The sequence below is a fragment of the Notechis scutatus genome, chromosome 1, assembly GCF_049901735.1.
Source record: "Notechis scutatus isolate UNSWTSFEM ecotype Mainland chromosome 1, rNotScu1.2, whole genome shotgun sequence".
In the NCBI taxonomy this organism is placed as follows: Eukaryota; Metazoa; Chordata; class Lepidosauria; order Squamata; family Elapidae; genus Notechis; species Notechis scutatus.
Genome location: NC_142009.1, coordinates 252979571 through 252992602, shown reverse-complemented (window position 1 = coordinate 252992602; position 13032 = coordinate 252979571). Strand labels below are relative to the sequence as shown.

Below are 13032 nucleotides of genomic sequence, written 5' to 3'. Positions count from 1 at the left end.
GCTGTGCTTTTTTAAAGTAAGCAGTAAAAAAGATATACTCAGCTGTGTGCATAAAATTGTACATAAGTTGCTATTATAAAGAAGAATTTTGGAAGAGTATTTACTTACTGAGGATTTGATGTCCTTGGCTCGGTTGGCATATTTAAGAGTGTTGTATGTGTCATCAAAGAACAAGGAGGAAGGACTAATAGCAGCTATAATGATAGTGCGACAATTTCCTCCAAGAGAGTCTTTCAGTAAACGAGTAAGCTTACTATTCCGATAGGGAATATGTTGATTCTTTCTCTGGGAAAAAAACAAACCAGCACAAGACATGAAGTTTTTAATAGCTTGCTAAGATTACAAAAGCTTCAGACCAAGACCAAGTTGAACAGCTGTTCCATATTGCACATTTTGCAGTAGGTGATAAAATCTTGAAAATTTTTTCTTGTTTACAACACCTGGCTGATCCTCACCATTCCGTACTAGATTTTCCCCCCTTCTAATTAAATCAAATGTTACTATGTTATATTCCTAAATTCTTAAAATGAAAAATGTTAGGATGGAACCAGTAAGTCCTTCCCTTCCCGAGTCTTTGTAACAATTGCTGGACACATCAGCTACAAAGCCATAATTTGAGTTTCCACGATAGTTCTGATATATATCTGATATAGACCTGAATATGTGAGGAATAGTGAACATCCTTTAGCTGTGATGTCACTAAACTGCTAGATGTCCATGGTGCAGGGCAACTGATGTGATTTACACATTAACATTTCCACGTGAACAGCAACCTGGCACTATCAGTATTCATTGGAATCCACTCAAAGTTGGCTGAAAGATGTATAAATTTTAAAAACAAATTCTAGTTTCCATGGAAATCTGTGCGTTAAACAAAAGTCCTGCGCTGCAGATAACTAAACTGCACTTCAATAGTCACATCAGTGATTCTATCACATGTGGGATGCCCAAAGCTTCTTCAAATACAATTATTAAACAGTCTATAATAATAATAGTTAAATTATTTAAATCGTGACATATGTTAGATTTTTCTATTACAATTGTGCATTTTCATTAATAATTTATATTAACTCAAGAATTTTATTCTACTGTTGGCAACTTTTTTTTTATCTCCCTAATTGTTAATAGTTCTGCTTCTTCAATTTTGTCAATTCATTCTGTTATATGAAAAGAACAGCCATATAAATTAAACAGCACTAATGTATGTTTTATGAATCTGCCACTAGATTCATTAAATTCTAATGGCATATTTTTGGGATTAAACATGAAACTTATAATTCTCTGCCTTTATTTCCACAACATTTAGAATTTTTGTCGTGTTGGTAATTAACTGGTTTCAGGCACTCCTTCAACATGAATAACTGTATTTCCCATAAAGTATCTTAATTTAAAGGTTGTCAAATGACAATAGATTATCTTACAATAATCCCGTAAATTAAGGCAAATTATATCTGACAGCCAACAGTATATTAGCTTTTATTCTTGGTCATAATTTCAAACTGCAGCATTTTTTCTCTGAATTGCTTCAATAGCGTGATTTCATTAATAAACATTTTTAGTGTTAACAAATATTTTAGACATATGGTACTCCAGCTGTGTTGGACTACATCTCCCAACAGCCAAACCTGGATGTTGGAAACTGAAATCATGGATGTCCAGCTCAGATTTTGGGGGGGGGGGGGAGTGGAAGCTTAGTGCCCAGAGGCAGAGAACTAAATCTTGGTATACAACCTAAACCAGATCCCTTTCCAACAACCAAGGCAGCGTGCCAACCAGAACTGCAAGACGTAAATTTTAGAGAGTGACAGTGCCATCATGTGGAAGCCCAGCAAGATAAATAGCCCTGAAACGCAGGGCTATATGGCCCAACTTCACTGAAGTAATGGGCGCAGGTCAAGCTTAGAGGAACTTGGCCCTTCAAGTGTGTGTGTGTGTGTGTGTGTGTGTGTGTTTGTGTGTGTATGTGTGTGTAAAATGTTCTGATCAAATTATTGAAAATCATGTACCTACCTACCTGTCTTGCCATTCTGTGGTTTAACATCCAGACTTATTTGATTAACTTGGACTCTGATTACTAGTCACCTTCTGTGTTTCCTGACCAATTTGTCCTGACCTGATAAATTTGCTACATACAACTCCTGGTTTACTTTTCTGCAGACTTCCTTTGGGTGGCCTGTTTTTTGGTTGTGTTAAGATCTGCCTGCCTACGCCTCCCAGTAATTCATTTGAAAAATTGACTTAAAACTTATTCTAAAAAAAAAATTCCAGACTTGGTTAGATACATTCTTAATTAGCAGTGCCTTAGGCACAATATTTACATCATTTTAGATCTCTCTTCAGAGGCTGCTCTTATCACTTTTATTTTATTTTTTAAGAATTTTATCATTAAAAGAGCCACATTTTTGTAATGCTGCCTATTACTTTATTGTGTTTCTAAGCAAAGGGTGTGTACAGTCAGGAACAATTTAAAAGCAACTGTGTGTGCCTGGGAAGAGGGGGTTGCTTTAACAATTCAAAAAGATGTTTCTTCCATCCCTTTCCTGCTTGTTCCAAAACATTGCTTGCAAAAAGGATATATCCAGGTTTGTCTTGCCTCAAAAATGTGCATTACCAGTAATAGAAAAATTAGCATTATAAATAAAATTGCAACAAGATTCACTGTGAGAGAGGCAATGTGACTGAATCCCTGAATGCTAGATTATGCTGCTGGAGGCGTCCTGTGTCTGTATGTGTTGGCATAAAGAAAACCTCTGACCCAGATTCCCAAATGCAAGCATATAATCAATTTTCCTTCTCTATACAAATACGTGCCCATCAAGATGTACGTCTGGTAAAAATTGTGTGCAGTTTGGAACTAATTTGGGGAGTTCCTTCCAGGACATGGGAGAATGTCCTTTTGGTTGTCATCCTAGCTAGTTATTTTTTCAGTTCAGCCTTCTCAACTAAATAAAATAAAAAAAGAGCACATTTCCAGATACAAAAATGGTAGATATGTCATTAGTTCTTTTAATAAGTATAAGGAAACTCCACTGTCAAAAGTAGAACTTATGCCTAGACTGTTGTGGCCTGTCAGCTGCCGGCCTCTCCAGCAGCCGAATCAGAGGAGGAAGAGGGAATAGAGCTGGCAGAGAGAGACAAGGCGGAGCCTGTGCCATCCGTCAGCCCTCAGATGAAGAGTCAACACTCCCCAGGTCTGGAGGTGGTTGATAAAGAAGAGGAGGAACAGCTGGGTCCAGTGCCTGATGTGTGGCTGCGAAGAAGGCAGAGAAAAGGAGAGGCGTGGAAAGCCGTGGGCTGACCCTGGGGAAGGAAGAGCCACTGCGGCTAGCAAGGCTACACCTAGGCCTGGGGATAAAAGGCAGGGGGCAGACATAAATAGGTGTGGCAGACAACTAATTCATCTTCCGGACAGATGGACTTGTTAGCCTGCGAGAGAAACTTTTTGCCGGCATACCTAATAAAGGAATCTTTTGAGTTCACGTCAGAGGGTGTCGTGTTTGGGGAGCTGGGTCAGAACATAGACCTTCTCAACTATGCAGCATGCAACTACAACCCCAATGAATAAGACACATAGGATTGTGCAGCTAATTACATACTGACCAATGTGAAATCTAGTAGAAACATTGCTGCCGATCGTAAGTTATTACTGACCTTTGGGTCTGCGAGGGCATTAATAACATTGCCAAGGGCAAGCAGTGACCGATTAATATTAGCCCCTTCCCTCAAAATAGTTCCTTTGGACTTTGTGGCACTGGCACGTTCGGATCCTGCCAGGTCAATTAGACACATTTTGGCAACACGGACATTTTGGTTGATACTTGCAGTTTTATCCTGTTGCCTTAAATAAATCTAAAAAAAAAAAAAAAAAAAACCAGAAGAAAAAGCAATTTAGTAAGGCTCCAAATACAGGTAGTCCTTGACTTACAACAGCTCATTTAGTGACCATTCAAAGTTATAAAGCTCGGAAAAAGGTGACTTATGGCTGTTTTCCACACTTATGACTATTGCAACATCCCCTTGGTCACATGATCAAAATTCAGAAGCTTGGCAACTGACTCATGTTCATGTCAGGTGACGACCTTCTGAGAATCAAAATGAATGGGGAACCCAGATTCTCTTAACAATCATGTTAGTAACTTAACCACTACAGTGGTTCACTTAACAACTATGGCAAAAAAGGTCTCAAAATGGGGCAAAACTGACTTAACGAATGTCTCATTTAGCAACAGAAATTTTGGGCTCTATTGTGGTTGTAAGTAGAGGACTACCTGTAATAGCATCCCCATATATATACTAATGAAGAGGCAGAAGTTACTGATTACTATACACACACTTAAGCTTTTCTTGATCTGAGAGTTGGGGGTGGGGGTTGTATAATCATTCAAAGATTGAGAGATTTAAGTGTTTAAAAGAATTAAAATTCATGTTAGATGATATTCCTGAGATTAAATCACTTTTTGGAAAATGAACTTTATTAAATTTTCTTTCATTTTTGTCTTCTGTGCCACTCGACTGCCCAATACAATTAAATGCAGCATACTGTACTATAAAATCACGAGTTAAAGTTGGACAGCACATTAGGAAAGCTTGCTTTTTATTGTGACATTTTCTTGGAAAGCCTTTTGGCACCAATCCTGTGGACTAGGATTCCCAAGCATTGAGACTGACAGAAATCAATGGGAATTTTACAAGAATAAATATGTATAAGATCCAGCTGCTTTTAACTCAAACCACACTTATTAAAAGTAACGAACAGGGAAAAAGAAGTTTGCAAAATCATGTTACTCTAATGTCAGTACATGAGACATTTATTTTCACAAGCAGCTCTAACACTTCAATAAACTAGAGAGTTCTTCTCTTGAAGAACTTTAGTACAAAGGATTTAAAGCAGGCACTGTATGTCTGCAAGCTGGAACTTTCTTCCCAATACAAAGCTATTATGAGCGGCATACCACAACCTGACAGTTCTATCTTTTGCACAAAGCATCAAAGGTTATCTAAGATTCCCAGACACTTTATCTATCGTTTCATCTTACCTGAAAGACAGCATGGGACCGAGATGAGGAGGCATTCACATCAGTAGGATGTTGTGTTCTGTTTTTGTTTCCATAATCCAACATTTGCAAGATCTCGTCTGCAGATTTGGGCTACCAAGGATTGAGGAAAAGATTCAATGAAATCGGTAAATCTTTACATTATTTCAATCACAGGGTTTTGTTATCACAAGTTTCAATAATAATTTAAACTTTATAATTTAGTCTCCACTTGCCATCTTATCTCAGGGGATGAATAATACAAAGGAAGTAAGATGATATCTCTTATCAAATCAGCTTCTTTTAGTGTACCACAAGCATCAATATCTTCCCAAAGATGGTGTGAAAAATAATCTGCATGATATTCCGAGGGAACAGACAGGATAAAAAACATAGCTTCTTCCATTATCAGACTTTTTCTGATTTTTGGCTATCACAGATTAATACAGTTCTATTCTTGTAACGTCAGTTTAAAACCAGTAACTCATTCTGACTAGCTAAGTGGTTACATCAGATTAAAGCAGATGAATAAGAACATTCAGAGTCCCAGAATTAAACATATACATAGGACAAAAACATGCACAATAAATCATAAAAAATAATTATGTCAATTCATAGCAAGGATAACAGCAAGTTAAGGATGTATACTTTTAAGAATTCAATATGATTAAACATTAGAATTGTATAACCCATCCTCAATTTTTTTTGCATACCATACCAATTCATCACTTGAGCGCTGTTGCCATAAAAATTATCAATAAAGTGCTAGACCTATTAAAGTGGTAGACCTTTGGGAATTTGATTGATATGCAATTGCCCCAGTAGTAGATAAAAATACTTGGAAGACATATTTCTCTATTGTGAATCCATTGCCAATTTTCTCCAGGGCTCTGATTGTAGAAATTAAGAGGCACAATAGGATGGCAATAGCACAAAGCAACAGAAACAGAAGTAGCGCAGGAGTGGAAAAGAAATGAGAAGGCAGATCACAAGTATAAAAGAAATATAAGAACAGCACTACAATTTAAAGGTGTTCTTGATTACTTAAACGTTTAACAACCAAGTTTTGCAATTAATTTGATTATAAAAGCTAAACTTTTTTCCTTTGTCAGCTCTAAATAATTGCCTTATAGCAACCATTTTGTTTACAGGCCATTAGTCTTTCAAGTGTTGTTACAAGGTAGTGTGGTAATTGTTTACACCATATTTCTTCCTCCAAATGCATTGATTACTATTCAAGTAACTTGTGATTTTTGAAATAAATTACACATATGTACAATTTGACTCAGGACATACTTAAATGTGAAGTCTCCTTCAAGCTGAATGTGTTTCTGATTTTATGGGAACATATATGTAATTTTATTAGAATGCAAGATAGAAGTAGCTTGTCACAATATTCTTATAGCAAAGCCTTTTCAAATTCCCTATATTTCCAGGAAGTACTAATAGAGCCGAGCGCTGCTTTGTTTGGGAGTCCAGGCATAGTCAGGGACAATTTGATCTCCAAATTTCATCATTGTGTTTATTTTAATCAACCATGGCGCCTTAAGACATTCATTGCACATAATCACAAATAAACCAAATATTCATTTTATGCAAGAATTATGAAAATGAAAGATTGCAAAAATAAATCAATAAACATCCTTTCCTTTTTTGATCCTTCCCCAGCTCCACAAAACAAGTTTTATATCAAATATACATTTCATGATCCATTAAGCAGTAGCTTATTTAGATATGCTTTATTGAATAAGCTCCAATGTTCCCATTATACAAAAACTAAACAATAAAGTGTGGTTCACAACCCATGTGTTACACAATACATTAATTCCAGATAATATTATGGGTGAATCTAAAGCAGGGTTTTTTAAGATATGGTCCAAGGGCTTGTGGAGGAGGTGTCCCCAAAATCTCTGATGTTTCAAAATCAAAATTATTTACAAATATTGAAGATATTTGTAAAGATTTAAAAGATTCAGCATTACTTTAAAGAAATAGGACTTTTCATGAAAACAATTTTGCTTATGCCAATGTCTAATGGGCTTAATATTGTTATTTTTACATGACATCAACAGCGTTTAGTCTTATATACCACTTCACAGTGCTTTACAGCCTTCTCTAAGCATTTTACAGAGTCAGCATATTGGCCCAACAATATGGCTCCTCATTTCGCTGACCTCATAAGAATGAAAGATGAGGCAACCATGAACAGGTAAGAATCGAACTGCCAAACTACAGTCAGCCGGCAGTGAGCAAAGTAGCTTGGAGTACTGCATTCTAACCACTGTGCCACCATGGCTCATATTCTACAAATGCATCCATATTTTTAAAAGTGAGAAGGGGTCCTGAGAGCAAAAAGGTTTAAGAAGCACTGATCTAAAGTATGACCTTTAATGTCTGTTCCCATTTTGTGGAACCCCTATCCCAACCAAATTTTATTTAACTACAGTGCCTTTAATTTAAGATGAAGGCTAGGTTTTCTGAATTAGTTTGGTTTACTGTCTAACTAGTTTTAATCCTGTTCAACTGATTTTTTAAAAATATATCATCTATCTATCTATCTATCTATCTATCTATCTATCTATCTATCTATCATTGCACTTCAAATGTTGGTTGTATTCAAAAAATTTTTAAAAAACATTGCTAGCTAGCTTTAATGCTTCTTTAATAGAAAAAAAATTAAATAACAAAATGGAACATATATAGAATGTCCATACCTGATGCAAGGTTAGCCCATGAACGAAAACTCCTTTTTGAGGATCTTCTCGGACAGCTAATGGTCCTGAATTTACTAACAGGTCACGTATCTGCTCATTGTAGACCTAGGGAAAAATGTCTTTAATTTGGTTTGGATAGCTCTACCACTAAATTTGCATTTTAAAATTTGGGAAATGCATAAACATTGTATAGCAAAGTTAGTGACCTCATGAGGTGAGAGGGGACTTTTATTTCAGCTGCCAAGTCAGGAACTAACTACAAACCATAATTGGAAACCATTGCTTTGGGCTGTTTTCAATTGTCAAGACTTCAGCTTCACAAATCAAGTTATTATTAAGCTCTTTGAAAATATTCAGGTCACTGTGTAATACTGAAATGGTTCATCAGTTCCATTATTTGTGTTAATCCTTCCATCCTTGCCTGCTAGCAATATTGGAAAATGTGAGAAATTGTGTCTAAGTAATACATTTAAATACATTTGTAGTACAGAAGACTCATTTGTAGTTCAGAAGAATCCTCTGCCCAGTGAAATCCCACACTGTTAATTCCATCTACTTTACTTGTAGTTAGCATTTGACTTTTAGATAACATTATGGGTATATGTCACATAATTCCTAAGAGACACCACCAAAAACTGAAGGCAACAGTACGGACAGAGTAAGTCACATAAAATGAATTAAAAATAGCAATGTAGGATATTGACAAGGTTCCTGGACACGGGCTAATTCCTTGAACTGGACTGGAAGTGAATTCTAGAAAGCTAATCTTAAATAAGGCATGATCACCTCATAGACAAGTGAGGCAATTGATCAAAAGTAATAAGGCTGATATGAATACAGCATGAAAATTAAATGATTAAAAGAGGAATGCTCTTTCTAGAAGATTCTATTTTATTGGGGAAAAAAATATTGCACAGAGTTTCTTAACTTCTTACCTCAAGATATGAAACTGCAATAGCACAATGCTTCTCTTCTTTAATTCGATCAATAGAATTGTAAAGCTCCACCATACTCAGGTACATTACTCCGGGGTCTTCAGGGGAACCCAGCATCGTATGAGTCTTCCCAGCTCCAGTTGCACCGTAAGCAAGTACTACATTGTGAAAAAGGACAGGGAACTTTTGAATTGACTGACTCATGACCCTGACTTTTGAAGCAAAATATAAGCAACCCAATGAATTTTTTGCCCACTTACAAAGTTGTGCTTGAAGAAATATGGCAGCCAACCGTAATTTTATGCAAAAAATGGAGTAGCGCACGTCTTTAATGAAACAGGTATTTTAAGCAGAACTTTATAATGGCTTCTCTTTTCAGAAAAGCCAAGAAAGAACCACGTTTATTGCTATTACTTGTGCTAATATCTAGGCATTTAGAAATGAGATACATAAAGTTCCCAACTTAATTTTAAAGAAGAGGTAATATTAAACATAACAAAATACTTTGTGTTTGCCTTATTCCCAAAAATCTTGAAAAGCAGGAAAAATGAAAGTGTGGAAGATGTAAATTTTGTTAGATTTCTGAAAATGTCAGTGTAGGAAACAAAAAAAGATTTTTTCTTTCAATGTACTAGGATTACTCATGTGGAATTATTATGCACACTGATAACAAATGACTACTGAGGGAAGTTACCTGTGCAATTATAGCCATTTAAAAAACCATCTATAAATGTTTTGGTGGTGTCTTCAAAGATTTCCAGCTGTGTAGAATGTTCATCAAATATGGCATCAAATACAAATTTTAGATCCTTATTTTGCCTTTTAGTGATATCGCGGTTCGGTAATTTTTTTCCATGAAAAAAACTGACTTCTTCCACCTTGGGATCAAACACCAATATATGTTTATCAACAACCTGAACCACTTTTTGAAAGTTGCCATTTCTCTCTTTCGGATTCTCAGGACGAACACGGATTACTACTTTTATATGATTGCAGACATTTTCTTCATCTGTAGCAGACATTATAAAACGCAGCTATGTTGCCTCCGGTGTATACCAAGTAAATTCTTCTGTTAATAAGAAAAAAAGAGTTTTATTAAATATTCAAATTTGATTGGATTTTTATAAAACATGATTGAAACAAAACGGTATATTAATTGGAACAAAACGGTATATTAATTGGAACAAAACTCTCAAAATGCATGTGTTTTGTTACATACTCAACATTCAATGCAATTTTGACACTGGTGTTATTGTGGCAGAAATGTTTTGCTTAAATTTTTGCTTCTACTTAATATTATGCCTTTTAAGTTAGCCAATTTCATATTAAGGAACACCATCTATCCATGATAAATTGTGAACCAAACCCTTTTATTCATTTTCCAAGTCAGTTATTATAACAGCTTATATTCTTTATTTTTCCTTTTTCCCTACTCCGTGTCTATCTGAACATAGCTGTTCTATGAATTGTTTAAAATACTAGGACTTGGTTCAATGGCTGGAAAAAAAATATCAAAGGTAAGTGTTTCATAGACTCTGGTAGTTCATAACAAAATAGTGATGGGCAAACGAAATGCACACAAACTAGTATGGCTTTGTATCCATTTCCTATGATAGTCAACTGAGCAAAAGGTATGATGCACAATTTCATTTGTTTGACAAAAATAAGATGGTTGGAAACACAAATTCTTCCAGCAGGGAGAAAGTTCCAGTGGGATTATCACACACAAAAAAAGTTTCTTGTTCTGCATATAATTTGAATAACTTGAGTATTATTCCGAGAAGAAGGAAATTAAAATGTAATGTTATAAAGCATTACTTCACAGGAAGAATAGTGGAAACTTGGAACAAACTTCTGAGGTAATAGGTCAATGATCAGTAATTGAAATTAAACATGGTTGGGAAAAACATGTCTAACATTTGATAAAAATTAAAAAATGAATAAAAGCCAATAAATAAAACATTTAAAATATTTTTTTAAAAAACCCCAAAACAAATAAAAAACTTAAAACTTAAAAGGCAGACTCGATGGACCTTTTTCTGCTGTCAGGTTTTTGTTTCAGTGTTTTATATACTTACAAGATACTTTAATATTCTGGGGCTGCTCTGGGTTAGGCTTTGAAGTTAATGGACATACAGTATTTTAAATTGGGAGCCAACAGTAACCAATGCAATAATTTTAAGATTAGTGAGCAGCCATTTCTAAATAAAATCCAGTGCCCTATATCTCTCTCAAAAATAGATATTCTTGACATCAATGTGCCTTAATCTAAGGTGAGAACAGAATTACATCAGTGTATCTCACTTATTAGTCTTGAAAATAAATAAAATAAAGAGTAGGATGTGTAAACTGTATTAACATATTAATCTAACATTGGAATTCTATTCATTATTTTGGGGACTGGACTTTGAAATAATATTAGCATATATACTTAACACACCATTATTTCTGTAATATCTTTATAGACACACTTTTCAACCACAAAAATATAATTAATGCAAGTGGATATAGCATCTTGTTTATTATCCACCATACAGGTGAAACTCAAAAAATTAGAATATCATGCAAAAGTTTTTATTTTAGTAATGCAACTTAAAAGATGAAACTAATATATGAGATAGACTCATTACATACAAAGCAAGATAGTTCAAGCCGTGATTTGTCATAATTGTGATGATTATGGCTTACAGTTCATGAAAACCCCAAATCCACAATCTCAGAAAATTAGAATATTACATGCAATCAATAAAACAAGGATTGTATAGAGAATAATATCGGACCTCTGAAAAGTATAAGCATGCATATGTACTCAGTACTTGGTTTGGGCCCCTTTTGCAGCAATTACTGTCTCAATGCGGCGTGGCATGGAAGCTATCAGCCTGTGGCACTGCTGAGATAAGACCAGGATGCTTCAATAGCAGCCTTCAGCTCTTCTGCATTGTTCGGTCTCATGTCTCTCATCTTTCTCTTGGCAATGCCTCATAGATTCTCTATGGGTTCAGGTCAGGCGAGTTTGCTGGCCAACCAAGCACAGTAATCCCATGGTCATTGAACCAGGTTTTGGTGCTTTTGGCAGTGTGGGCAGGTGCCAAGTCCTGCTGGAAAATGAAGTCAGCATCCCCATAAAGCTCATCTGCAGAAGGAAGCATGAAGTGCTCCAAAATCTCCTGGTAGATGGCTGCATTGACCCTGGACTTAATGAAGCACAGTGGACCAACACCAGCAGATGACATGGCTCCCCAAATCAACACGGACTGTGATTTGGAAACTTCACACTGGACTTCAAACATCTTCCAGTGTGTGCCTCTCCATTCTTCCTCCAGACTCTGGGTCCTTGGTTTCCAAATGAGATGCAAAAGTTGCTCTCATCAGAAAAGACGACTTTGGACCACTAAGCAACAGACCAGTTCTGTTTTTCTTTAGCCTAGGTAAGACGCTTCTGACATTGTTTGTTGTTCAGGAACGGCTTGACAAGAGGAATACGACATTTAAAGCCCATGTCCAGGATCCGTCTGTGTGTGGTGGCTCTTGATGCACTGACTCCAGCCTCAGTCCACTCCTTGTGAAAGTCCCCAACACTTTTGAATGGCTTTTCCTGACAATCCTCTCCAGGCTGCGGTCATCCCTGCTGCTTGTGCACCTTTTTCTTCCACACTTTTCCCTTCCACATAACTTTCTATTAATGTGCTTTGATACAGCACTTTGGGAACATCCAACTTTGTTTGCAATTACCTTTTGAGGCTTTTCCTCCTTATGGAAGGTGTCAATGATGGTTTTCTGCACAACTGTCAGGTCAGCAGTCTTTCCCATAATTGTGATTCCTACTGGACCAGACTGAGAGACCATTTAAAGGCTCAGGAACCCTTTGCAGGTGTTATGGCTTAATTAGCTGATTAGAGTGGGACACTTTGAGCCTAGAATATTGACCCTTTTCACAATATTCTAATTTTCTGAGATTGTGGATTTGGGGTTTTCATGAGTTGTAAGCCATAATCATCACAATTATGACAGATCACGGCTTGAACTATCTTGCTTTGCATGTAATGAGTCTATCTCATATATTAGGTTCACCTTTTAAGTTGCATTACTGAAATAAATGAACTTTTGCATGATATTCTAATTTTTTGAGTTTCACCTGTAGCTTTAATAGTTTAACAAAACACTAAGAAAATATACTATTCCTTAATTCACATTCCTTAATTTGTGTTTTATAATTATATTTTATAAAGTACCAGAACTATAAGGAAGTGTGTGGCATTCAACAAATTATGGTGCAGTTCTATTGAACTTGAATTCAATATAACTTTTTCTCAGGTAAGTTTTAGGTTGACATATGGTTTCACTCACACT

The 13032-nt window shown here is 35.9% G+C and overlaps 1 protein-coding gene across 1 annotated transcript in view; it reads right to left on the bottom strand.

Moving 5' to 3' along the window:
- Window positions 1–13032, bottom strand: part of KIF18A (kinesin family member 18A) — a 51910-nt gene that overhangs the window by 38319 nt on the left and 559 nt on the right. Inside the window, exons 2-7 of the mRNA XM_026664627.2 lie at window positions 9377–9751; window positions 8683–8840; window positions 7748–7852; window positions 5037–5147; window positions 3652–3849; window positions 109–285 (exon numbers count right to left, since the gene is read on the bottom strand). Coding sequence (XP_026520412.2) covers window positions 109–285; window positions 3652–3849; window positions 5037–5147; window positions 7748–7852; window positions 8683–8840; window positions 9377–9704 — 1077 coding nt within the window. The 5' untranslated portion in view covers window positions 9705–9751. The remainder of the gene's footprint in view (window positions 1–108; window positions 286–3651; window positions 3850–5036; window positions 5148–7747; window positions 7853–8682; window positions 8841–9376; window positions 9752–13032) is intronic.